The sequence below is a fragment of the Chlamydotis macqueenii genome, chromosome 9 (assembly GCF_036417535.1).
Source record: "Chlamydotis macqueenii isolate bChlMac1 chromosome 9, bChlMac1.mat, whole genome shotgun sequence".
Lineage (NCBI taxonomy): Eukaryota > Metazoa > Chordata > Aves > Otidiformes > Otididae > Chlamydotis > Chlamydotis macqueenii.
Window position 1 is genome coordinate 2640283 of NC_141564.1, and position 27572 is coordinate 2667854.

The window sequence follows — 27572 nt, forward strand, 5'->3', positions numbered from 1 at the left end:
CGGGGGCACCCCGAGCGTTTTGGCGGGTTTCCCCTCAGAGCGGCCGACGCCATTTTTGCCCTAACCCCCCCCCCTCTCCGCCCCCCGCCGCCCCCCGGCGTATTCTCGCCCCTAACGCTCCTACAGAGACCACGGGAGTCGACCAAGAACCCAAAATTTCTCTGGAATTCGGTCTTCACTCACAATTCCCGCGGAATGCGGGTTTAACGCTGCCGCTTCCAATTAAAGCCGCACACGCGCAGCCCCCTCCCGCCCCACGCATTTCACCCTGGTGTCAGTATCGTAAAAAAAAAAAAAAAAAAAACCAAAAAATTAACAACCCACCCCAAAGCTCGTGAAAGCGCCGCTCCGGTCGCGCGCATCTTCCCGCCGGCTGGTCCCGCACGCCGCTGTCAAAGCGCGGGAGGAGGGAGGGTCCTGGCCAACGGGATTATGTCACCGCCGTAGCTGCCCGCCGTGCTGCCGGTGCTCGGCGCGCTGCCCGCCTCCTCCCTAGGCGCAAGAGACCGGCGGATCACGCTCCACGGGCGCTCGCCAGCGCTGCCTCCGTACTGCCGTACCGGGGTGTGAGGAGGGGCGGCGGGTGCGGGCTTCAGGAAGGGCGGGCGGCCTTCAGGCAGCGCGGCGGGGGCCTGGCGGGCTGGTGCGCAGGCGCGGTGCGGGCGAGCCGGGTGCCGCCATGCCGACTGTCAGCGTGAAGCGGGACGTGCTGTTCCAGGCGCTGGGCAGGGCCTACAGTGAGTGCAGCGGGCGGGCCGGGGGCCGTGCGGGGCCGCGGTTCACCTCCCGCCTCCCGGCCGGGGCGATCCGCGCCCCGTGGGATGCCGGCCGGCGGCTGAGGCGGGTGGTGCTGTCGGCCGCGGCGCCTCCGGGCTGAAATGTGCTGGGGATCCCCGGCCACGTTTAGAAATGTGGCTTAAAAACTGTTTGTTTGGGTGAAAGAAGGGGTTATGGAGCAGTTTAGCGAGCCCACACGGGAGTGGGTGGGCTCTCAGGACACTTGAGTGCAAGTCTCCGTTTTCAGAGCAGGGCCGTGTTACTCACATGCAGGCAGCTGATGCAACCGCTGTGTGACAAGCTGGCCGATTAGAAAAGTGGCTCTTGGTACGGGCTGTGCAGTTACTCCCTTCTGTTCTCATTATCTGTGCAGCCAGAGTTCCCCTGACAAACTTGGCTGAGGAGCTGGCAGTGAAGCTGGGCTCCGAGGCTTGAAAGCCCTTGCTGTGACTGTATGAATAACATGTCAAAAAAAAAAAAGCAATAGATACTAAAGAAACTGCTACGCAGATACAAAATATAAGCAAAATTCTTTAAATTACTTTGACCTTTTCTTTTTTTCAAAATAGCATTTGTCATCTTGAAAACATTCAAGACAAACACAAAAAAAAAAAAACTACATTGGAAGTCTGAGGTCTGCTTGCTAACCAAAATTCATCTTCTTTCTTCACAGCTGATGAAGAATTTAATGACCTTTGCTTTGAGTTTGGTTTGGAGCTTGATGAAGTTGTAAGTGCTCTTTTTATTTGTTACTTTTTCAGTAGAGGTAGCTTACTGACAGCAGCTGTATTTGGTAAGAGTTGGCACTGCATTACTTCCAGCATATTCCTGGTTGACCGATCCCCTCTAGCACGTACCAAAAAAAAATCTAGGCAAGGTTTGGAGGATACCATGCCCCAGGTATCCTCAAAAAGCCACGTGGATGAGACTTGGAAGTCCCCTTGACCTATAGAATCTTTCAGCAGTACTGCAGCAGGCTTTTCATCCTGAAACATCCTCATACGTTTCTGTATCACAGGGCAGAATATGTAACACGTACTTTTAGGTTCCTGTTATAAAATATTGTTGTAATATGCTGAATTAACACAGATGTTTGGGGTCTGAAAAGAAAAGCAGATGTACAAAAATTAGTCTTAGAAGCAAGAGAGCCCAAGATGGCACACTGCTGTACTTCTTGGGGGTCGCAGTCCGTGCCACTTGGTCTTCAGTCTCTGGCCCTATTTTATTTAGCAGCATAAATACGGCCACGGACCGTGTACTGAACGTATTTTACAAGACCTGTTTGACTCTGGTTTGTACGCATTCTTCTGTGCAATATCCACAAGTTGTAACTAATTTATATGTAGCATTTTTATTTAGATTCTGTACTTGTGAAAATTTGCTGGCTCTCTTAACTGTATCCATGTAAATCTTGTTCAAGCAGACCTGCTTCGTTTTGCTTTTAATTTGAATTAACGTATCTTTTAATTATGTTTATCAAAAGACACCTGAACATCGTATGTTACACTTTATTTCAGATTAGACTCTTGGAGACTCTTGCCCCTATAATCTCTTTTTTAAAAATTCAAATTCTAATAGTGGATTTTTCTTTTGGGGTACTGCATTACAGTCTCCAAATCTGAGAAAGATTTAGATTTTGTGTCATTTCTGGTATTCGGTGTGCCCGTTTGCTGTATAAATCCAAGTTACACTTTCAAACTTTTAAAAATAAATACAGTTTTTCCTATTATTTTGTCTCACTATCACACTCTTGTCAATGTTAAGCTATTTCAGGTTCAAAACACATTTTTACTTAATTTCAGACATCTGAGAAAGACATCATAAGTAAAGAAAAAGGTGAAGAGAAGGCAAAGGGTGCATCTGATACCGTTCTCTATAAAATTGAGGTTCCTGCCAACCGTTATGATCTTCTCTGCCTTGAAGGGTTGGTCCGAGGACTGCAGGTCTTTAAAGAAAGGTAATGCAGAGTTGTGAGATTTTTGTGTGGCTTGTTATTTCTTCAAATACGAGTCCATTTCGGGGCAAGAAACAAATGTGCCACTTGCTTGGATTTTGAGTACGATCTCAGGTGTTGATCAGATTCATCAGGTGTTCCTGTGGAGAGGACCTATTACGTATTTTTAAAAGACCAGACTAGAATCTTAGTGGGGTTTGGATCTAATCTAAAAATGTTTCAACTGCTGTTCCGTTTGAGACTCATCCTCTGTAAAGAACTCCTGCAAAGGAACTTCCTCCTCTGTAACAAATACCAATAGAAATTATTTCACATTTCTGCTGTGACTTTATCTCCTTTAGTCCTTCCTTTCTAGTTCAGTGATCTGTTTACCACCCCGTAGGAAACAGGATTTAAACAGTTAGCTAATTTATGTGCCAAGAAATGTTATTAAGAAAGTTTTCTGCATATTTACTTTCTGCATTTACTTTTCTGCATATTTACTTTCTACATTTGTAAAGTTTCCTGCATTTTGGAAACCCTCTGTCTTTCAGTTACAGACTTGCTTCTCGTTTTATTCTAGGATAAATCTCCCTAGGTATGAAAAGATAATACCAGCTCAGGGTGAAGGTCAGAGGCTGATTATCACTGAACAGGTAAAATTGTTTACTGCACCTTTGTCAATTTATTGGGAGTTTCTGAACAAGCAAGATTGGTATGAACTATCAGTAGCAATTTTGTAAGAGCAGTGAGGCTGGAAATCTTATTTGCAGAACAACGGCTAAATAAATTTGAAAAAACAGACAGGTTATTTTGGGTGAACGTCATAGCAGATCAAATCAAAGTTTCGGATGCTTACGTTGCATTGACCTACAGTTTGTGTGGGAAACCTCCGCTCTACCAGACCTGGAGTGGCTTTGTTTGGGTTTTTTTTTTCCCTTTGAGATTCCGATGTCTTTCTATGAATTCCAAAAGAGGATTTTATGAAGAAAAGCACACATTTAATCAGTTTTAGTTTTGTCTATTCTACGTACGTGACATTTATAATGTGTTGCTGTTGCAAATTGCAGACTGTCCACGTCCGTCCTCATGCTGTAGCTGCCGTCCTTCGTAATATCACTTTTACCAAGGAACGTTACAATAGTTTCATTGACCTCCAAGAAAAACTACACCAAAATATTTGCAGGTTAGTGCTGAAATGTGTAGTATATAGGGTCTATACGTGTGATTTACTTACATGCTAAGGCTGCACATCCCTATTGCAGAGAGGCATTACATTTATATTCATATTCATGCTAAGGAAAATCTTTTCTAGCAGCTCTCTTGATCCTTCTCATTTCCTTACCTGTTTCTGCCTGCTCTCAATATTTTTCAACATCAATTAGCTGTTACAGCTCCTACAACAGCTGGGAAAGAAGCGTTTTGCAACAGTCTCGTTGGATTTACTGGTGACTGTTACGTGTGTTGTCAACATTCATTAAAATGTTATTGGTGTAAATAATTTCTAGGCTTCTCAAAATTACCCTTCTCCTTTTTCAGTACATTCGATAAATGCATAGGAATGTAGAGCATTGTGAGATTATCTCAAAGGAATCCCAAGTATTACAAGGAAAATCATTATTTTGCCTTCTTTCTTTCTAGGAAAAGAGCATTAGTAGCAATAGGTACCCATGACTTGGACACCATCTCTGGTCCATTCACTTACACAGCTAAAGCACCTTCTGAAATTAAATTCAAGCCCTTGAATCAATCCCAGGAGTACACAGCTTCACAGATTATGGATCTGTATAGGGTAAGTGGGATTTTTCAGACTTCAGATAAATTTCCAAGGCTTAACGTCTCATATCCTTGTTATCACAAGTTGTTCTTACAAATAAAGCACAGCTACCTTCTGGAGCTTCGTTCAGTGAGCATTCCACGTTTTGCTTATTCGTGAGAAATGCATGACAATACTTTATTTTTATTATCCGTGGAAGACGTATCATGGTGATAAGCGTAACTGTAAGAATAGAGTGGCTAAGCGTAACTCTTAAAGCAGTGAGTTTGATATTTACCCTCTGATTTACGCACACAAAGACTGCTTTTCATGATGCTCTGAATAATACTGTAGAAGAGTTGTATATTTATCTGTCTACACGGGTGAGATACTCGGCGTACAAAGCTGAGAAAAGCTTGAGACGAATAATACCAGATTTTTTAATGTTATTTTAATTTGGCCAGTTTGTTTGGGGAAGATGTTGAATAAATTACCCAACTACATATCAGGCAAGCGTAGCTGTGTAAAATGCTCAGGTTAAGTCTGGCACTGCTCTTGGCCCAGCATCCTGATGAAACCAGGTAAACTCTAGGGAAAGATTCTGTCAGGTGTAATTTTGTGACCTCTACGTGGGCCACTTTAAATGTCACCATTTGACGATGGTACCGGTATCACCACTATTACAATATACAGCTCTGCTCAAGCACACATTCTGGTGACAGAGAGAAATAAATTCTCAAAGATCTCTGACTAAAGATGAGTAAGAGCTAAGAAACAAGGGATATCAGAGAGACTAAAAATAAATTATGGTTTTGGTACAGGATATACTGATGTCATTGGAACTGATGTAAATTTTGAATGAAATTTGAGCACAAATTTGTCAATATTCAGCAATTGATAATTAAAAGTAATGTAGTGCTGATTTTTATCAGTCCTAAGGAAAAATAATGTAAACTAAGGTTTTGTGGCCTTAGGTTTGGCCGGTCTGCTGTGGTGAACAAGGGCATTGTTTAGACAGCATGGCCTATGCATCTTTGAGAGAATCCTTAAATGATTTTTAACATTTCTGAAGAAAACCAAAAATCCAGTTCTCTCATGTCAAAGTTTTCTTACTTCTGAGATCAAACAGCTTTTGCTAGTGAAGTGCCTAGCTCTAAACCCAATCCTTCCCTCTTTCAAAATTCCCATTGACCTCTCAGCAAGGGATTGTGGCGGTGTGGAAGTTCACAAGCGAGCTAACGTGCAGTTGAGGTTGTGCTTTGTTTCTCCAGACGGACAGCCACCTTCGGCACTATTTACACCTGATTGAAAACAAGCCGCTCTATCCTGTTATCTATGACAGCAATGGTGTTGTTCTGTCCATGCCACCCATCATCAACGGTAAGATGACTTATGCCAATTATTTATACTGTTGCTATTTTGTGGGTGAGTTAGGGTGTCTAACAGAAACATTGATGTGTAATATTTATTATTGTTTTCTTAAAATTTGTTTATTTATAATTTTATATAGTCTTCTTTCCTTCTTTCAGTTTAAACACAGCCAAATTTTTTGCTCACCCCCAGGTTGCTAGTGTTCTTCTTTTCTCATCAAGAAGGTGTGAAAGTCTCTGTTTAGCCTTTTATACCCTTCTAGATTTGTGTGGTATTATTAATTTTATCAATTAAAAAGGTTGAGCTAAATTTAGCACCTGTCTGTGTTTTAAAAAACAGTATTTGAGACAAGCTTCCAGGTTAAAGGTACTTTTAAAACAGATAATGAAAGTAAGCATCTGTATTGGGTTTTTTAATTACCTACAAGCACTCAGGTGAAAATTACATTTGCTTTGAAGTGAGCCCAGAAGCGCTGAGTGCATTGCGTCTGCAAAGAGGTACAGCGCAGCATCCTAGGGAAGGGGATACAAGGTCCCTCAGGCTTAAGATCTTTCTGATCTTCAGTCTAGCTGTGACCTAGTTTCTCAGGTAGGAAACTGAAATGCAGAAGCTGAATGACTTGCTCAGGGTCAAACAAAGGAAGCGAGAATGCCCCTATGTGTATTTTCTGCCTCCTTCCTACCTGCTTCTTCCTGAAGAGAAAGTTTTGAGCGCTTCAGTGCACACCTCGTGAATTCAAGTACAGACACCAAGCAAATTAAAGCCTAAAAGGAACCCACGCTAGGACCTGAGTCGCTGATGTGGACAAACCCATCGTGTATCAGCAAACGCTGTCAAGAAATCTTGGTTATTCACAGAAGCAGCTATGGATATTCAATAATCCAATAAATAATAATTCAATAAATAACTTTTTATTCCTGTCCAAGGCTGCTTTCTTACACGTGTCACACATTGAATGCAACTAAAGCCAGGACAGAGGAGATGCTCTGGGGGTGCAGAACCAGTTTTGAACCACCAGATGGCCATACTCTTCTGAGTATGGAAATACCTGTAGATTTGTTTGTCTTTCGATGGAAAGCATAACCCAGTCAGCAAGTCTGGTCTGTCTTTTCCCTCTTTTGATTTATAAATTTAAAAATAAGAAGAGCTGCTCTGCACGTAAGAATTGTGAATGTTGCTGCAGTAGACATAGTGAGTTTTTAAGCCGTGGAAGATGACAATGATCTTTCTGAATCACAGAAGGAGTCAGTATCAGTGTGATTGCAAGGAAAGTAATAACATCTTTTTGTCTTTACCTGTTTTAGGAGATCATACAAAAATAAGCGTAAACACCAGAAATGTGTTTATTGAATGTACAGGCACAGATATTACAAAGGTAAATTCATCTTTCCTGCTTTTGATGTGCTGTAATATCATTCTTTTCCCTTTGAACTGTAGGGCTCCAACTCAAAGAGCTACAATAGCCAGGGATTTACTTCACGGAGAAGACCTCCCATTTCAAAAGAGCAAGATAGTGTTGTTGCTCAACACTTTTTCTAAATCTGAAAGGCTTCCAGAAGAGTGAAACCACTAGGCTGCCTATTTTGCTAGAATACTCTTCATAAAGAATCATTTTGTCTCCTACTTAAAATTTGGGCTGAGGGAAGGAAGATGACACTTTTTGTTCCGAGTTATCTTTTTCAAGCAGGGATGCTGTGCAAATAATTGTCAGAATGAAGTCTTTCCATGTGCAAATGCTGCAACTCAAAGCTGAAACATGAAAGCCTAGCAGTTATAATGGCCTGCTCTTGAATATAGGTTGCACATTCATTGATAGTTTCCCCAAAGTGTATATTTTGATGCTTAAGAGCAAAACCACTTTTCACTTACCCTACTACACAATGATATGTTAACGACACAAATAAATTTGCACTTTGGGGAGTGGCTTCTAAGCAAACTAAAAACTAACTGCTTCTTGCTACTGCTTGCCTTGATAGGAAAAATAAAAATAGTGCTGTTCTGTTTATGTGAAGGAAATTATACTGTGAGGCATCAAAAAAAACCCTTGTAGATTGAGAAGCTGATCTGAATCTTACGATTGCGTTCTGTTATACTAATCTTTAAAATATTAACTGTAAACCAAAAGATTTTGAAGTTGATATTATTTGATAATATATTTCTAAACAATGCAGAGTCCTTCAGTCCCTACATTCTCACTTGGAACTTCAGTGAAATGACCGATCAGACTAAAGGTTGGGAAGACCCAGTTCCAGCTGGTAATAAAGACCCTGTATATCTTCAGAACAGAGTTTCAGAACCTTGAAAACCAAAGATTACAGATTTTTGCATAAATGTCTTTGTAGCAGAAAAAAAAAAATTAAATTCAATCTAGTATTCTAGACTGATAGGATTTTGGTTATTACATTATTAAATAGAATAGAATGAAGAGAGTGTAAGATAAGATTTTTTCCCCTCATTTTTTGTTAGGATATTTTGTCTGCTTCAACACAAGTAGATGACAGATTTCAATGCGATTATCTTCTTTTACTTTGCAGGCAAAAATTGTTCTCGATATTATAGTCACGATGTTTAGTGAATATTGTGAGAAGCCATTCAGGTGAGTATAAATCTCCGGTCAGAAAGATACTACACATTTGGGCCATATGTGAAAAACATTTTTTACTTCTGTTTTTCTGTCTCTCTCAGCGTTGAAGCAGCAGAAGTAGTTTATCCTAATGGGAAGACCCACATCTATCCGGTAAGCATAGTGATACGATATCTCAGTGTCCTCGGGGAAAGGATTTTATTTACACAAAGTCTGGTAAGAGTGACATTGTCTTCTTTTTCTGCAGAGGCAGTATATAGTTTTGAGGTATATTGTAAAGCTCAGCTTAGCACTGTTATTGAGTCAGGACCTTCTCTAGCTTGACAAAAAATAACTCCAGCACTAGCTTCCTCTTACCTAGGAAAGTCACTCTGAAGCTCTACTAATTTACGCTAAGGCCAAAAATACAATCTCACTGACACAGCCTGATACTCCAAAAAGAAGGATAGGGTTTAACGTTACGAGCAGTAACTGCTATTGTGGTTTAGAGTTCCCGTGATGCGGACTTTTTTAGGAACAAGTAAAGATTGCAATCAAAAGTCATAATCTGTGTCTAAAGCCTTTAAAACCTACGTGTTCCAAATCAGGAAAAATGAATGCGGGAAGAGGTCCTTCAGGCTTAAGCTAGTGGACAACTGAAATCAGCCTCAGCGTAACTTACTTATCAGATCTGGAAGCTTTAATGCCCTTCAGTTAAAATGACCTTGTACACTGGAATTTTCAGTCACTCTGTAGACTCCAACTATATAAAGGGCTACAAGGCAGGATGTTGACTTCAAGCGCAAATTTGCCTGCATTCAGAGTCCCCGGCAGACCCGTTTGCAGTGATGGAGTCTTACTTTTTTGTTCTCTTAAAAAGTATAAAGCAAGCAATTCTTCCTGTTTCCTGAAAGTTACTGAAGACAAACAGAGATCTGGTTGAGTTCATACAATCCGATGTATCAAGCAAGTGCACACTGTTTAGAGGGAAAGAAACTTATTTTTACAGAGAGGTTTTCTAGTGGTATGTATTTTCTTTCAGCAGTGTCAGCTTTAATCAACAGAAGAAAGACCTAGAATCCTGAAGAGGTATCTAACAAGACAGACATCTCTGGAGTAGCCAAATAGCTTCCCTAGATAAAATGGAGCAGAAGATCCCCAAAGTTTTAGATGCTAAGGATTTGTAGATCTAGAAGTTTAGAAACGCCTAAGTAAATACAAACAAAAATTACTTTCTTAAATACATTGTAAAGTTTCTGAGTAAAATACCGTTAGATTCTTCTGTGCCAATACGGAAATAGGAAGTTTTCTTTCCTTTTCCTCCTAGAAGTCATTTGATCTCTACTAGACCATGAGATCTCATGCATGACCATTCACTGCTTTAGGGCTTTGACTTAGGACGTACTGGTGACTAGAACCTTTCAGAAACTCTGTTGCTTGCACATATCAGAAATTATCAGAAGTTTCAATAACAAGGATTTCACGCTGCATTCAACCTTCCAGCTTAACCGAGAACAGCTTTTGAATCACGTACTACGATATATTTTCAAGAATCCTGTCATTTTTAAATATGAAGTTTAGCCTAATATTCCACATTTGTCTTCTGTGGATGTCATTTTAGTGTCGTAATTAGAAGCTAGATTACTCAGATGTCAAAATGGAATCCTCTTAGGTAAACATGGCAGGCATTGTGTATGCTGAGAAGCTTTGTCTTTCTTTTTAGGAACTGGCTTACCGAAAAGAGAAGGTGAAACCTGAACTCATTAACAAGAAAATAGGAATCAGGTGTGTTATTGCAAATGAAAACATAGTTCTTACTCAAAAAATGAATCATGAAAAAGGTTGATTATTGCATTATTTTAAGGAAGTTTACGTGATTTTCTTTTTTTTTAAATTTATCAAAAATACAGGGGTAATCTTGGGTAATTAGATCAACTCTGTAAGACTTCTTCCCCTGTTTTCAAGGAAAGTGAATGATTCTTTATGGCCTCACACAACTGTTAATGAAGGAAAGAAGAATTACTGTCTCAAGACTCAGAACCTGAGCTGGTTCTGATGGAATGCTAAGTCTGTATAGAGTCCATAAAGCAGTTGGAGATTCTTCAGGACATAAGGCAATGCAGCAGAAACACTGATTACTTTACAAAGCCAGCCTATGTAGTGCAAGATCCATAAATTACTGCTCTCTCCTTTTGTTTCAGTGAAACTCCATCAAGCCTTGCAAAGCTGCTGACCAGGATGTGTTTGAAGTCGCACGTCGTAGGGAACGGGAACAGTCTAGAGATCGAAATCCCTCCTACCAGAGCGGACATTATCCATGCGTGTGATATCATCGAAGACGCAGCAATAGCTTATGGTTATAACAACATTCAGATGACTCTTCCGAAAACGTACACCATAGCTAATCAAGTAAGATTGCCCCTTCAAATGAACGCTCTGTTGTCAGTAAATGACTAGTGCATGCCAGAAGGGCTTTGGGGAAAACAGAACCTAGAAATTAAATATTTTGACATGCTTTGCCTTGAGAAGTATTTACCATGGATGGGATACAAAACAGATGCCCCACTGATTTGAATAAGTCCAAGACCAGTGGTTGCTGGTACTTGAAAAAAAGGTTTAAGTAGGGAGCCCGTATTAAATCTCTAATTGGGAGATTCATTTCCTCGGGCAAGCCTAAAGGCAGCTGGCTGACGCTTTCAAAAATTTTAAGCGCAAGCATAGTACCTCCCTAGTGAATTCAGCAAAATGTAACATGCAGAATCACCCAGGGAAAGAACAGAAAAACGCTTTTAGATGGAAGTTGAAAACTTTCTTGTTTCATTTCAGCTCCCCCTCAATAAGCTCACAGAACTTCTGAGACTGGACTTGGCAGCTGCTGGATTCACTGAAGCACTCAGTTTTGCCCTGGTATATTATATTGATTTTATATTTTTCTTAGTTGTTTTAGAACAGTGATGCAGCCGAAAATGCAGTGTTGTTGTATAAATGTACCAGTGTTATCTGTTACTGTTTTGGCAGGTGATTGCTGGTGCTTTGGAATTATATTATATTATTTTGTGAGTCTGCAGGTCAGAGAAATTGAATGAGTCACTGTTAATGTGGCATGTAGTTCTAAGTATAGAGGCAAAACCAGCTGCTGAAGTACTGATTTTAATTTAACGCGATAGGATGAAATTGTAAGACTGCAAGTCTCTCTCTCGACTTTGATCACCAGATGTTAAATTCATCATAGTTTGATAATCAGGAAAACAAACAAAAATTTAGTACTTTCTGGTGGATATCACTACAGTTTAGAGATTACTCTGTTTCTGTTTGTCTCTTTTTAGTATTGTCACTTGCCCATGATTCCTTGCATTAGATACCAAGCTGATATGTAGTTAGTTATTCAGTCAGCAAAGAGTTTATTTTAAGAATCCCTGTAAAAAAAGTTATAATGCACACTGAGGAGACACAAATTCCTCTGGAAATTTCACCACAGGTGGGGTTTTCTCATATAAAAAACCCAATAATATATTGTAACCACTGGTTGCAAGTATTAGTCATATTATTTGTTACAGCCATGCCAGTAGGCTTTTACCAAGAATTAGGACCCTGCAGCAGCACGTGCCGCTCGCATACTAACAGCTGGCATAAATTCTAATATTGAAATTTTGCAGCAGGATTGGTTTGTTGAAGTAAAACGCTCAGTAGGAAACACCCCTCTTTGCCAGAGTTGTGAACTGGACCAGAGAACCTGATCTACTATTTAAAAAAAAAGTTAAGTACACCTCCGAATGTCTATGGTAACTGTCCATACCTGGAGATTGGCATAGTCGTCAGCTATTGAAAACACACTGTGCGTTTTAGAAAATCCTTTCTGTTGCAAGATCTGCTCACAGCCTTTGTCTTAAAGTGCAGTTTGTGGACATTTTAGCATATGGGGAGCTACCGTCACACAGTCCATTAAAAACTCTGTGGGATTTCTCATCCTTTCCCCCGATGTAAAACTTACTAGGTGGCCAGAAGTATACATCCCTGAAAGTACATAACCTTTTAAGAGATAGTTAACTGATCACAGATGATTTTTTGATAACTTGCTCAAACATTTTAGGATACAGTGATGCAGGCTCCTAAAACACTTCCATGCGTTCAAAAAGTTCAGGTATTGCAACCGAAGTTGGTAATTCAAATGGATCGAGTACAATTTTACACCTTCAGATTTCGTGGAGCTTCAAAAGCAAAATTTAGACTAATTCTGAAGTCTGAAAAATATATTCCAGTTTTAATATTTTAACTCATTTAAGTAACCAGGACAATAATTAGTATTACTTCCTGCAGTGCTAGTATTTGACAAAGGTATTTAGAGTATCTGTGGTAGTACCGTGTTGGGGAAATAATACGTATAGCATGGTCACGCTTTTATAGATTTTCCTTATTCATTAATAAATATAATTCCATTTTTTCCAGCACTGAATAGGTAATATGTTTAAAAACATTGAATATATTACGTCCCTACAGCTGAGGGCTGAACTGCAACAGCAGAGTTTTGTAAGATCACACAGTCTGTCACGTTACCACACAGATATTTGTATTTCTGCTGTGGCACGATGAGACCCAGTCTGCTGCGTCACCCACACTTTATTAAAACAGCAACGTGAGGCCTGTAACTATGACAAATATCATTTCTGCTACAACATTCTGTAGACCAGTGTTATGTGACAAACACTGCTTAGATATTTGTGCCTACAATCTGTTTCTTGGCTTGAGCCCCAAGTTATACGCATCCACAATAACTTCGCTTTCTGTGAGGAGCTCTGATTCAGCCAAAATACGTTTAGTTAAATCACAGTAACATCCCATAGTTTCGATACACATCTGAAAACTGTTTAACAGTTTTCTCCTCCTAAGGTCATCATTCATTTCAGATTTTATTTTTTTTATATTCAATAATCCACTTTTTCAGATTTTCCTCACGTTCAGTCTATTAAACACACTTTTCAGAGTGCTGCCAGCGCAAAAGGAACACTTCTGGGAGACTGCAGCGTACTAATAAATCCTCAATTACATGCCTAGTCTTCTGTGGGTTTCTTTAATACATTAATAAAGCTAGAAATCCTGGAAATCTGTAGCGTGGATTGTGGGGATGTGCACAGACATCCTCTGAGCCTGATAAAGTACATTGCTCTACTGACCAGCTTTAAAAATACACCTTGAGAATAAGGGCTTTAAAAATACTCCAGCTCAAAAAAAAAAATAAAAACAACAACAGTGAACTATGAGAATCCTGTGCAGCTATGAAAATTGGAGGTTTGGCTATGACCTGTTTTTCATAGACAGCACTTCACTTTCTGTAAGTAGCCTCCAAGGGATTTTTTGTGAGAAAGCTCGGCTACCGTTCCCTTTATAAATGCTATTTTTGGAATAAAATATTTTACGCACCGCAAGTCAGGGGGCAGAATCTGAGCCTCCATTTTTAAAACAGACAACAGCAATCCATGACAGAAGCCTAAATAAACCCTTGCCCTTTTTTTTTTTTTTTTTTTCAAACTAGCTTTATTTCGGTTAGTAATTAACATTTGTAGCTAAACCAGTTTGCCCACTTAGTCTTAAGACTGGGGCTTCATTTTTATTATGAGTGGGTGTTGCACAGCGAGCGTATATTACGGGGCCTCAGAGCGAGTGCTACAATTGCATTGTTCATTCTTGATACCAAATTTCATCACTGTCTGTTTTAACTACTTGACCGTGGTGGTTTTTTGTCTCTTCCTCTCAGTGTTCTCAAGAAGATGTTGCAGATAAACTGGGCATGGATATCTCCGCAACAAAAGCGGTGCGCATAGCAAACCCCAAAACTGCAGAATTTCAGGTGAGGTAATTCAGGTAAAATTGAGAGCAACATTGTCACAGATTCTGTACTTAAAGAGAAAATAAAGGAACCAACAGGAAATAAAATTTGGAAACTATAGAGCTACTTTTCCTGCATTAAAGAGGATGCACATATTGATGTGCTAAACTTGCTAGCAGTCATTTTCTGTTACTCCTTCACTAAGAAATACCTTATGTGGTGTGAAATAACGATTAGCTTTTCAGTAAGGTAAAATACCATGCTCTGTGTGACAGCATGTGGCAAAATTGAGCTGTCTCATTACAGAGAATCCCAGATGACTGATCGGCTCTCGCATGCAGAAAAGCCACTGAATGTAAATGGAACTACTAGACCTGGCAATACTCTAAACTTCCTGAGCTCTGCATAGGAAATGTTTTTTTTAAAAATTATTAACCATTATCACTCCTCCTTTTAAAAAAAAAAAATTCTATACTGCTCTTCAAGTTTTATAATACCCATTTCTAGATCATTTATTCTTTGCTAGAGCAGACAGTGAGAGCTCAAGTATAGTACCCTCAACAATTCTGAAAATACCTAAAAGTGTACTTATAGTTTTTGTATTTCTTGTAGAGAGTGTTTTTTTAAAAACATTTACAGGGAAGGTAAATTTAAAAGCTTTTTTGGTTTCTAACCTAAGAAACACAAAGGTAAACACTCTTTAGAAAGGTTTAGAAAAGTTTCAGCGGTCTGTGGGCATTAATTTTTTGTGATTTCTGGGGTTTTTTTTCCTCAAGATCTTCTTCAGTAAGCCTGACTTCTCTGAATATCTAAAATACCTTTCTAGATCTCATTTCTTATACTAAAAACAGTCTTCTGCTGCTCTGAGATTCGGGATCGGAATTTTTAGGACCCTGCTCTTTGTAATGCACGATAAACCTGCAGCTTTAGATGCTGTCATGGGATTCTCAGGATGGCTTTTTCCCCACCCCCTGTCCTCTGCCAGCAAGACAAGGGCAGGATGCTGCCAGCGACCCTCTTCCAGCTGACTGTGCAGCTGGAACTCTTCATTCCTTAGGAAAAGCAGGATAAATAGACAGAAGTGCTGCGTCACCAATGATAAGAAGTAGCTGTGGCTGAGCATATGGTAACTTTTTACCTGCAGTCAAGCAGCCGATGCAAAGATGCTTAAACACAAGAGATAAGTTCAGCATTTGCACCTGGGTACTTTTGTTACAGATCAGTAAAACAAAACATGAAGAAAACGAAGTTTAGCTGTTTTGGGAAGCATTTCACTTGCAGCATCCCTGTTCGTCCTGCAGGTGGCACGTACAACCCTCCTTCCTGGGCTACTGAAAACCATTGCTGCCAACCGAAAACTGCCCTTGCCTCTCAAACTCTTTGAGATTTCTGACATTGTAGTAAAAGATCCTAATACAGGTAAGAGAAGGTTCCTCAGAACCCTTGATAATGGAAATATATGTTTACGTACTAAATGGTAATAGTAAGTAAATTTGTATTTCTTTAAAAATATAATAATCACTACATACTACATTCTGGTTTTTTATTTACGTGCAAGAGTTAAACAATTGGCATAACAGGCTAGATTTTAGAGTGGCTAGAGATACAATTCTCAGAAGTGCAAGTGGGTATCTTGTAAATAGTTTTAGAAATCTAAATATCCCTTAAAATCTGTCAAGAATATTGATAAGTAAGATAAATGCAAGACAATTTTGCACCAAAAAAAAGAACCTGCTCTAAATTGCTGATGTTGGTGGACCCATTTTTACTTGCTCTTAATCTAGTGCTCCTTTGTAATCTTATCAGGGCTGTAACTCATAAGAGAAATGTTTTTAAGTGGCACAAACCTTGGAAAGTAGTAAATATCGAAGGCAGGCTGCTATTGCAGTGCTAGAAGCCATTTAACTGCTGCGGTCTCAAAGATGTGCAGTGCTGTGCCCGCTGAAAAGCAGTTACGTCTCCAGCCTGGCAACAGCAGGCTGTACTTGCAGACTGATTTTATTCTGGAGAGCTGTAATTCAGAGGAAAATTTTGGAGTCAGCATGTCTCAACATTATTCCTTTTTCCATTTTTCCAGCATCTTTAATTTGTTCTCCAAAATTATCTTCTGGAAAACTGACAACCAATATGAAGAATTAGATTTGTAGCACAGATACAGGGTAAAGAACAGAGCAAGTCTGTGTATAAAAATTTATACATAAATAAAAAGCTGAACAGTATAAAATTTCCTCTCTCATCTATAAAAATATTTTCCTTATCTTTCCACTTCATCCAACTGTGCTAAGAAAGCGTGGCTGCCTTTGAATTGTTCTGTAACCTTAATTGTTTTACGTGAAACAGCCCAAGCAGCTCGTTCACTTTTCAAAAGCTTCAAGTGAAATCCCTCCTGTTATCTGGAAAAATGTATCAAAGTAAAATGAACTGTAAAAATGGGGTTTTAAATGTTAAAAATGTCTCTCAAATTTACCAATTCTTTTATTTCTCCATGGTATATTAAGGGAAAAGGAGTGCACAAGCTTCAGCTTCAGTGAGGAAGTGCACGTACACCGAGTTACAGCCCTGAAGTTTTCCCTCTCAGTGAAAGAGGCTGACATTACTTGAAATTCAGCAGCAGAAACTGTTGTTTCGTTATCTGGTTTCAGACTGTAGTGGCTGTGTTTAAGATATCTGGGATCTGCAAAACAAAGGTTTATATAAGGCATAAACAAAATGGCAACTAAATTGCTTTGGTGATGAATTTAATTTGTAGATCACATTTTTCTTAAAAGAAAAGAAAGCCTTGCCAAGCAAAATAAGCCGTTTTAGCAAACCATGTAGACTTTTTTTTATTAAATGCAGACAGTTTGGTGGTGCAGCTCATTCCTTGTTGGGCATGCAGTTCGCTAGGACTCAAAAACTTAGTGCAGATGGCAGAATAACATCAGCATTCCTCAGAACCAAGAGTGGGGGCTATTTACCTCCGTCTAAGGAGGGCGTTATGAAATTTGCAAGTTAAATTGTTACTTTTATTTCCTGTGTGTTAATTGTAGCTCTTGAAAGCTTTCATTTATGTGGATGGCTGCGTAGCAGTTTTATAAAGACAGATTTTTGTAGTGTACTTCATTTTGATGAGAATCGTTGCAACAGATGGAAGAGAAAGACTTCTGAGGCAGCAGCTTTGTACCCTGTGCTCTTGGGCAGCCCTCTCATGTTTTATCCTAAACACAGCATTAAAAACAACTACTGTCTTTCCCAAATCTACTTCCAAAATTAATCTTGCCTAATAAACAGTCGGAAAGGGGAGGGGAGAAAGAAATAACTGGAAACACTAAAATATGTGGGGTTGTCCTCTCACATATGGAATGAGATTTCCTTTCCAAGGCTTATGTCATCAGACTGAGTAATTTAATTTTATTATTTCATGATTTTGGCATGCAGGATTTCCAATTAAGAATTTAAAAAGCATGGGTCAAAAGAGTACTGACATTAACTGCATTTGAAATGGCATCTTGTAGTCATTCCTGTGTGAATGAACCTAGCTCTTTCAAACACACTGGTTTTTAATAAAATACCTTCTTTACACAGAAATCCTGCTCACCAAGGTGAACCCAACGTATTTCTCTGCGGACATATCTGGCAGAAGGGTTTGACGTACTAAATTAGCAAAACGTGTGCCCCATTTAATAGAGCTAAATGGAACCAAATCTGCGCAGAAATGTTTCTTCTCAAGGCAGGAGGAAACGTGCTGGTTCTGAATATGTTATGCGGCATTTGTGCTGTTAGCTTGCAACACTAGATAGTCACTCCTGGCAGGATAGTTACGCCAGTTCAGGATATAAATCATCACTTTACACCACCAGTCCCCACAGAGAATGCCCTTTCTTGTCCTTACCACAGCGAAATAAATTAATCCGTTAGAAAATCACCTCTAACTAGTGATCTTGGAGAATCTGGCCAGCTCTAACGCAATTTGCATCATTTGTGAGTACAGCTGCTGCCATATTTTGAAGCATTTTCCCAAACAGTCTGGAAACATTAGATACACACAGAAAACAGTTAGGGATTTTTGTGAGGCTGAGTTTAAACGAGCAGGTGCCACCTTTCAGATCACCCAAGTCATTTTTCTGAAGCATCTCTAATTTGGAAGGGGGCAGCGTACAACACCGCTTTCTCTTCCCCCGCACTCTTTTGGCTCCCGTATTCCTAACCAGCTGCCCATCCCTCGGATTGTTTTTCAGCAGCACCCCCGGGAAGTGCTTTGAAGTCTCAGAAATATAGATATATATAATTTAGGTTGACATACTTGGCAGGCTCATTGAAAAAACTAGAAATGTTTCATGGCATGACACAAGAGATCTCTTAAGTGAGTTAGAAAGAACTGAAGCATTTCTAACATCCGCCAGCTTTTGCCTACAGTTCCTAATACGTTCTTTTTTTCTTCCTGTTGCCTGTAGTGAATGAACTTCTTGTGTTGTAGTACAGCTCTGTGAAGGAGTAAGTTTTATAACACGGCTTTTTTTTTGTGTGCTTGAAAATGCATCCTTTCCTTTCCCAAGGATTTCTACTGCTGAAAACACGAGGTATAAACATTCTTGTATATTTTTATTTCTGATGTCTTCTGATCTGAAGACACTATTGACTATTTGAATAATAACGAAATTAAAATTCAGATAGTTGTCACAAATTCTGCTAGCAGAACGGCTCACGGAAAAAAAGAAAAAAAAAAGCAATCATTCTACTGAATGCCTGGCCCAAAGAACATGCTGTCTTAGGGAAGGGAAAAACATTTTTTTCTTTTCTGTGGCTCAGTACAGCATGAAAATAAATTATGCACCATTTAAGGCTGTATCACTGATGGGTATCTTAGTAGAGCTGGGAAACAGACTACATGTGATGGGACTGAACACAGCGTGCTCAGCCCAGAAACCAGATGTTGCACTTACTGATATTTTCTCTATAGCCCTTACTTTTCTGCGTTGCCACTTTCAACTCTGGGATTGGATTCTCCAGCATTATTTAACACTGCAAATTAGTATAACGTCAGGAAAAAGATCCTGAGTGACTAAACGCAGACTTACTGCCACAGTAAGTTCAGCTTTCAGCGACTGTTGAGAGAACTAACAGCTGTACAGCAAAGCTGCTGCCCTAGAAGTTTTGAGTCACTTTTGGCTCAAAAAGGCTGTGTTTTCATCTTTTCTGTATGCTCTTGCTCCTGTGTTTGCACTTCCCAGCCACTTGGGAAGTGTTTTCCTGGTTAGTTTTTGATGGATTTTTTTTTTTTCTTACTAAATGGTTTGTTGGAGCAAATAAACAAGAGGTAAATTGAATTTTAAGAAAATGGAGATTTTTTTTAATGTGGTGGGTATTCAGAGTTCAAGGAACACTCACTGAGTACTGGAGTTTGTTTGCTTTAAACTCACTGTACATCATGCACAAAGATTGGCTGTGGTGGGTCAGGCCAAAGGCTCGTTTAGCCCAGTAACCTGTCTTTAGCTAAAGACCCACTCCTATTCTTGCTTTGAGCTTGGCTCCTCTTGATGTTGATTTTCTTGTATTGAATGCAGCAGCAAACATGTAGAAGAGAAGAGTCTCTCGAGGGCTAAGGTGCTCGGTTCTGATCCTTACATCCAGAACGGCATGGAAATACAACTCAGACCGCAGATGCAGCTGCAACTCTCGTGAAGTCACTAACTACAGGGATCTGTAACTGCGCTCTTTTCTGTGAGCTGTGTGTAGTACGGTGCCTTTTTTTCTGGGAAAACTTAAGTTCAGTCAAGATGTTTCATGCGAGAGGTCCTGGCATGCTCAGAGTGAAGACAAGTTGACTGTGTGAAGAACATAAAGGCACATGAAATCTGGTAGATGCCAGGGTGAATTCTTTTGGGTAATTTCTGCAAAGAAATATGAAAGCCCCACACATGCAATTTTATGTCACGGGGTGCTGCCCTATCTTAACCAGATAAACTTGCTCTTTTTACTCATTCATTCTTCATTCCTTCACTGCTGAAGAAGTTCTTATTCCCTCCTTCCCCTCAAACTTTACAAGTATTTATAGATCAGAAGGATTTTTATTTTTTAAAAGGAATGGAATTGCTCTCAGTAAATAAATTTCCTCCCTCTATCTAATCACCCCTAAGTGGATGAGAAAGATGAGAATGCCCATGTAGACTTGAGCAACTAGGAGACTACAGATGCCAGCAGACTCTCCAGAAAGGGAAGAAATCTGTCCATGAAAAATCTGTCCGTAACTTATTGCACTATATGTCAGTATTACGAATGAGTAAAGCTTTGAAGCAGGCCACAGTAGTCCTAGAGCGTATATTGCACTAACAACATACTACTACATGCTCATTTTGAAAGTTAAAAAAAAAGGAAAAAGTATTTTGATAAAATGAATAAAGTAGGAAAACTTACAGCAGGGAGAAGGCAGGGTTTTGACTTAAGGAACTGTCCAAAGCGGGAGACACTGATATCACAGTCTGGAGTTAGTGAAACGTAGCACGTTTTTCATAGTCACTTGGTTTCGGGGATGTCCGAGATGATCATGAAAAGCATCAGTTGTGATTTGGAAACAAGAAATCCCATTATTTCCTCAAATCGTATGACGGGTGTGTCAGAGAAGCCATTTTAAAGACTTATTTCTCCTTGCAGCCACAAGCACCTCACAGTACAGCAGAAGAAAAGCCCAAGTTAAAAGTGTGGTAAAACTTCCCAGATAACCTAATTGTTTCCTCCTTTTTCAGATGTAGGTGCAAGGAACTACAGGCATTTCTGCGCCATTTATTACAACAAGAGCCCAGGGTTTGAGATTATCCACGGTTTGCTGGACAGGGTCATGCAGCTTCTGGAAGTACCACCAGACGAAGAGAAGGGGTACACCATCAAGGCAACTGAAGGTAAGGAAGACAAAGCCGCAGCCCAGAGGCTGTTCTGGAGCTCAGGTGGTCCCCTGCAGTCTGAGGTGAATGTTTGGTTCTCAGCAGCAGGCCCTAACAATGATTGTTATATACACCGTCGTACTGTGGTACGAATGAAAAGGCATTAACTGCATTCACTGGTTGTAAAATGGGATTGCTGGCTTTCCGTGAGCTGGTCTGAGTAGTTTTATATAAATTGCGAGCTGACAGCTTTTTAAGGAGATTTATTTATAGTAAAGCACGTGCCATGAACTTCCTGGACTGTTTACAAAGAGTTAATCCACTCATTTCAAGGACAGTAGAAATTAATTGAATTGATGAACATGCCAGGTACCCACTGCATTCCCTTTAGCTAACAGTGCCTGGAAAACACAACTCACACCTGATATTTTAATTTATAGCTTTATCTATAGCTTCTATTCGTATGTACCTTTTATTTATACACCTTATAAACCTTATATGTCTTTTATTCAAAGACTTGCTGTCTTTAAGACTAAGCCTGCTGCTTAGACAAGTAGTTGTATAACAGCCCTCTTCCTTCTCCATACCAGGCACGCTGCACATGAATTAAAAATAACATCCTAAAGTGCAGAGTCTCCTCTGTGCGTGTGCGTGTCAGAGAGAAAGCAAGCGGGCTGACCCCATTACTTCATTGAGAGAGCGTAGGTAGATGCACAAGAGCAAGCATCAGCAGCTAATCTATTCTGCTACCTAAAATAACCGCGTAGTAAATACAGTGTAGAAAAACAAGACTGCAGGGATAGCAGCTATGCCCTGTCCCTGGAAGCATCCAAGGCCGGGTCGGCCGGGGCTCTGAGCAACCTGATCTGGTTGGAGACGTCCCTGCTCCTTGCAGGGGGGTTGGACTGCGTGGGCTTTGAAGGTCCCTTCCCACCCAAACCGTTCTGTGATTCTGTACTTGAACATCACACATTGACGTTCAGAGGTACAAGACGCTGACTCAAATTGACTCAGCGTGAAGAAGTGCCTCCGTTCTGCGCGTCCTGCGAGTCCCTGACAGCCTGACCAAGCTGGCCTATTCATAGAACTTCAATGAAACATTTTTAGATGTCTCCCCGTTTTGCAGCACGCTGCCAAGATACCGGACTCAACACTTCAACTAAGTGGTCTTCTAGCTCTGTAATGCACATTTGTGTCATATTCCTTTGTCAAAAGCATGACTGTTTTCCTCAGTATTGTTCAGGCAGACTTACAAAGGGTTTATCAGAATATTGTTAACAGGATTCTCAGGTCGACCAGAGGAATATTGAAACAATTGTACTACTACTTCTAATTTTACCAAGCACAGAACAGGTAATAGCAAAGCTTCTTATTGGAAGGGGGGAGGTTAGAAGAATCTCTAGGAGTTGGGTACTCAGTTGTCATTGTAGTCAAACCAAACTGTTAGATTTCTTTTCAGTACTCTTCTGCAGCTTGCTTTTGAATAGACATATCAAGAGTTTGCTTTAGTACTGAAAATATTTCAGGTGGTTTATATTCCGTACCGTAGCATTTCAGTGATGTATGGCTGCCTTCCAGAAACTGGAAAAAAACTTCTCAAAAAGTAATCCCAACACAGTGAAGAGATTATTTCTAGATCTTAGTGCTGTTCAGTATTCCTGATGCCCATTCCAAATCCTTGCATTCCCACGAGATGACTCCCCGGTGCGTTCAGTGTAAAGGATGGATTGTGCCTCTTCGTATGCAATATTCCAAGCAGTTTGTGGCTTTTGCTATAGACAAAAAAAAAAAAAGCGTACAACTTTGTTTTGCCAGCGATTCCAAAACTCTCCAGGGATGGCGCGTAGATGCCTTGCAGTTCTCCTGACATTGGAATTTAACCTTGGTGACGGTGCAGGTGGCTGATACTCTAGCGCCACAGCAAATGCAGCGTCACTGCAGCAACTTACTCAAAAAGACCTTGACTGCAAAGATGGGTGGAAGTCAAAGCAGTTTGGGGGATTGTGTTTGGGTTAGTTTTGTTTTTTTTCTTTTCTCTAGACTTGCTTCACCATCTGTCAATTAAATGCGTGAGAGAAAAATCTCAGCAGATGATGGAGTAAGGTCAGTTGCAGAGTGAAAAAAAAAAAAATCCTGTAACATCTTCAGATAATTACATAATTCAGGAGAACGCTGCCAGTTCCTTCAGAAGTTTTAAGTCAGGGCGTTACACATGGCACAGATTTTTCAATGCATCTTTATGCTTTTTTTTTATTGCCTGTGCCAAATTCAGATTTGTACAGTGAAAAATGGGTTTACCCTCTGACTCTGGTGTAGAAAGATTCCAGATACTTTTTCTCTAGGGGACCTTAAGCAGAATTTGAGCTTAGTAAGCAAGACAGTTTAAAGGTAGGATTTTAGTCCAGGGTTTGGTTTTGGGTTTTTTGTTTTTTTTTTTTCATTATTCCTTGTGTAACTCATTAAAATAGTTCCAGTGATTACTGGAAAACAATACAGCGGAAAATAAAAAAATAGTGTTTTAAATGAGCAACAAAGATTAGAGAGATGTACTGGGCACATATTTGCCCCTTTTCCAAATTCACTTTGAAAAATGAAATGCCTGCGCTCCAGTCCTCTGTCCATATGTGCAAATCGCGGTTATTGAAGTTCCTTCTGTTCCACCAACACCTCGGTGCCCTGGGATTTGACCCTAAGGTCAGAGCCTTTTTGCCTTTATAGCAACACCTGTGGAAAAAAGTACAGATGCTAGAAAATGTGGGTGAAATTGTGATGTTCCCCTGGCCTTTACACTGCATTTTGGTGTAATCTGAGCCAGGTAATAAAGGGAGAAGAGCTGTTTGGAGCAGCCTTAAGGAAGAGAGGGCCGGGAGCAACTGGATTCAAGGATTTCGACATACATCTGGCACTCAGGTTCTTAAAGTTACTAATGGAACCTATTTTTTTCCTTATTACCACTAAATACACAAAATTATAAGGTTTTAAAGATAAAACTCTGAAATGCTACCCATTATTTCAAAAAACACAGAATGGATTTTTTGTTACATCAGTAAATCCTACAAGTACTGGGCTAGAAAAGCATTTTTCTTTTTTTTTGTTTTATAGCATAGGCATCCCTAATCAAATGTAGATTGAAAACAGTACAATTATTGCCTCAGTCCTCACATTTGTATATGCTCCATATGAAATTTTTTTTGCATAAAACTCTTGATTTTAGCCAGTTTCATACCATTAAGAAAATTTAAAGATATATATGGATGTATATGATTAGGAGGTAAAAAAAAAAAAAAAAAAAAAGGGTGGAAACAGCCCACTAATTTGGTCATATATTGCCAGGTAATTTTATTTTATAAAGTTATTTTTCAGTTCACTGGCATTGGTTTCAGTTCCCTAGAATTGAAAGCTGGAGGCGTTCTGACAATTATATTGGAAGGTATTCTTAATTTCAGGTTCTAATCTCGGGAGGAATGGGTATGTCTTCTGCAACATTTTGGTCATCTCATGCTTCTAGATGACCATTTTCTTCCAGAACTCAGGACCACAATGACAGGAGGTGACGTTAATCATGGGATTTGCATCTGTAGTAAAGTCTTATTAGGTTAAAAAGACTAAAAAAGGGCTTAGTGAGCACTGACAGGGGGTTCTGTATCCTTCAAAGGAGCGGTGTGAAGTGTAAGGTGTAATTATCCTCGCTCACGTTACAGCTTTTAGAGTGACTGTCCCTTATTTAAGGGCAGAAACCCTAATTTTGCAGTGTATTTTGAGTCTGTGCTTCACAAACGGACATTAACTGGGCACAAACTGCTTGAAAAGGGAAAACAATATTCATTTTTTATGGAAATGAAGCAATTCGCCAGGCAATCCCCAAGCAGTGCGAACTCATGACAGGAGCTACTTCTTTGTACATTATCGATTCTTGTGAGTTTTAGCTAACTCCTGGATTCTTGTTGGGGTTTTTAACTAAACCTTCATGCCGTTCATTCTTTTAGGGTAATCAACAGCTTAGTGAAGCTGAAAAGTCAGCCTGTTCGCGTTCAGCATAAATGCGTGCTTAATAAATGCATGCTAACTCTTGCTTCATTCAGTAACTGACAGTTGTCTTTCAAAAAAAAAAAAAAAAAAAGAAACAGATCTTGCACTCCCTTCTTTTTATTGCCCTTATTTTAATTAAATGAAAGGTGTGGCAAAGTGTAGAAAATTTTAATTCCACAGTAAATCACAGTAATAGCTTCTCATTTAGTAAGGCTTAGCTGTGAAATTAGAGGTGTAATAGTTATCTCCATAACTAAGAGCATCAATAAACATTTGCTTTTCTAATAATAATTAGACAACAAACCGCAGTCTAAATCTTCTCTTAAAGTTAACCTCAGTTCACCAGGCAAGAGGAGGGAAGTCTGGGACTAATTCTGAGTCACACGTACAGACCTGAACCCCAGCATCTATCTCTGGTGATGGGTTTAATATTAATATTAATATCTCTTTTATTTTAAGGAACTGTAGCTTTTAATGGCAATCTTGGCCTCTCAGCTGCCTGTCTTGGCAGCCGTTCCTTGCTCATGAATGTCAATAATTGGCTGTTTACTCACAGATCACTAAAGGAAACGTGCCAATTTTTTTATGAAGCCTCCAAATATAATTTATGACATTCTAGAAGATACAGGTCAATTCTTAATCCATTTAATTGGCGCTCAAAAATAGATATTTTATAGGTGCTATTGCATCCTTGTAATTGGATTTATCTACCCAACTTGTGATTTGAAAGGCTATAATCAGATTTATTTGACAAGTGTTTCCAATAAAAACACATCAACTGGCCATTGACTGTATTGAATTCCTCTGAATTTCACGTTTTCCAACTCCCAGATAATTTTTTTTTCTCACCCAGGATCAATCTGGATCACCCACCTTGGAATACTGACACCACACAAACACTTTTTCTGTTACTACAGAATTCCCAGTATCAGTACTGGAAGTTAACAGCAGCAGGCAGGATATTTTCTGAGACCTGCACCATAATTCTGGTGCCCGAGACTCCTGGCACCTCAGAAACCTCCTAGTCCCCATAGATGTAACCAAACATATTCCTCTTTTTTCAGGGGATTGAAAGAGACCTGGTTATATTCAAGAATTTTTTCCCCAGAAGAAAAAAAAAAAAATTGTTAAAAACTAACACATTTCTGTCTCACATAAAAAGTTCAGCCAGTCCTTTTAGCAGATCAAAGTATCCTCTACCTAAAATTTGTTTCTAATATTCTTAAAAATCTTTCTAATGGTGTCTTTATTGCTGCCAGTCATAAATCTTTCCCAATTTATTCAGTTTCCTTCATCAATTTTCAGCCAGGGTTACTAATCACATTTTATGAAGTGCAATTTCTGTGATTTTTATCTATAAGTAGCTTTTCTGATTCTTGGCCACTTTCACTCCAGCACTAAATATGAATAGGATTTTAGCCAAAAATCTTCCCTGTACTACTCACTTACCACATAAATTGTTCTTGGAAGATCTTCTGCTCCTATTTTTCTGTTTCGTTTCCCCTGCTCCCCACAGTCAGCTCCATGAATTAACACCGCTGAGAGGCACGGACAGTTTTGTTTGGTTTTTTTTTTTTTTCGGTCTGACTGATTTCAGTACTTTTAAATGTATTACCCTAATTCTGCAAGGGGTGCAGGAGTTCCAGCACTGGTCATCACAATGGCTTAATTATAAGTAATTTTGCAAAATTTGATGTTTATCTCTACTTCTTGGGCACTACTTTGAGATCTAATGAATTCCTAATTAATGTCTCATCCTTTTCTCTTGAACAATTTTCCCTGCAGCATCGAGGGAGCTTAGTTATATGGAGAACTACAGTTCTAATAACTCAAAATGAAATTAAGTTCTCTAATAAAAAGGGTGTGGCTGCTCACTTAACATCCCTTTAATTGTCTTATCTCTGTTCTTTATTTCTTTCCTGTGAATACAGGGCTTCAGATTTATAGGAGCTAAATCCCTACAAACTTAGGCCAAGTTTGTTTGTGTCTGAGCAAGTATCTCCCTACAGCAGCGCCAATGCCTCAAATTTGGTCGTAACCATTGTAAGACCCAAGGAAGTACCTGGCAAGGGGACCAGGCAAGTTGCTTACACTCATTTGGTTAATAAAATTATATATCAGGTAGAGGAAGAATACATTATTTTGGCCCTGCACAGGATAATAAGAGGTTTGACAGACTTAGACTTCTGCATCTTTTAAACTTTCAGCACCAAGTTATGTTTGACTTGGTTTTTCCCTACGTATGAAATGTTTAAGTTCAATAAGAAAACACAGAAAATACTTGTTTCTCAAATTCAGAGTATTATTTCAGAAGAGAAACTCCTTTGAACTGACTAATTTTAAAGTACGTTTCCTGCAGTATGGTACTAGGAGGAAAAACCTGTGGTAACTGCAAAAATATTCTGGGGAGGAGAGCCAAGTCGACTTGTAAAGAGACACAAGCTGTCTTCTCTTGTCTTCCT

General features: G+C 39.5%; 1 protein-coding gene across 3 annotated transcripts in view; it reads left to right on the top strand.

Moving 5' to 3' along the window:
- Positions 1–667: 667 nt before the first annotated feature.
- Positions 668–27572, top strand: part of FARSB (phenylalanyl-tRNA synthetase subunit beta) — a 35094-nt gene continuing 8189 nt past the window's right edge. Inside the window, exons 1-18 of one of the 3 annotated variants that reach the window (XR_015259350.1) lie at positions 668–737; positions 1451–1506; positions 2580–2734; positions 3294–3366; positions 3781–3896; positions 4352–4502; positions 5738–5846; positions 7142–7212; positions 8372–8433; positions 8523–8574; positions 10124–10185; positions 10602–10809; positions 11227–11307; positions 14153–14245; positions 15526–15643; positions 20947–21099; positions 23122–23991; positions 24528–25900. Coding sequence is in view for 2 of the 3 variants with exons in the window: in XM_086754554.1 (XP_086610680.1) it covers positions 680–737; positions 1451–1506; positions 2580–2734; positions 3294–3366; positions 3781–3896; positions 4352–4502; positions 5738–5846; positions 7142–7212; positions 8372–8433; positions 8523–8574; positions 10124–10185; positions 10602–10809; positions 11227–11307; positions 14153–14245; positions 15526–15643; positions 20947–21099; positions 23122–23183 (1680 nt within the window). In the remaining variant the exon portion in view is untranslated. Of the gene's footprint in view, positions 738–1450; positions 1507–2579; positions 2735–3293; positions 3367–3780; positions 3897–4351; positions 4503–5737; positions 5847–7141; positions 7213–8371; positions 8434–8522; positions 8575–10123; positions 10186–10601; positions 10810–11226; positions 11308–14152; positions 14246–15525; positions 15644–20946; positions 21100–23121; positions 25901–27572 lie in introns of those variants that run through there. The other 2 variants (XM_086754554.1, XM_086754553.1) reach the window with 2 other exon arrangements.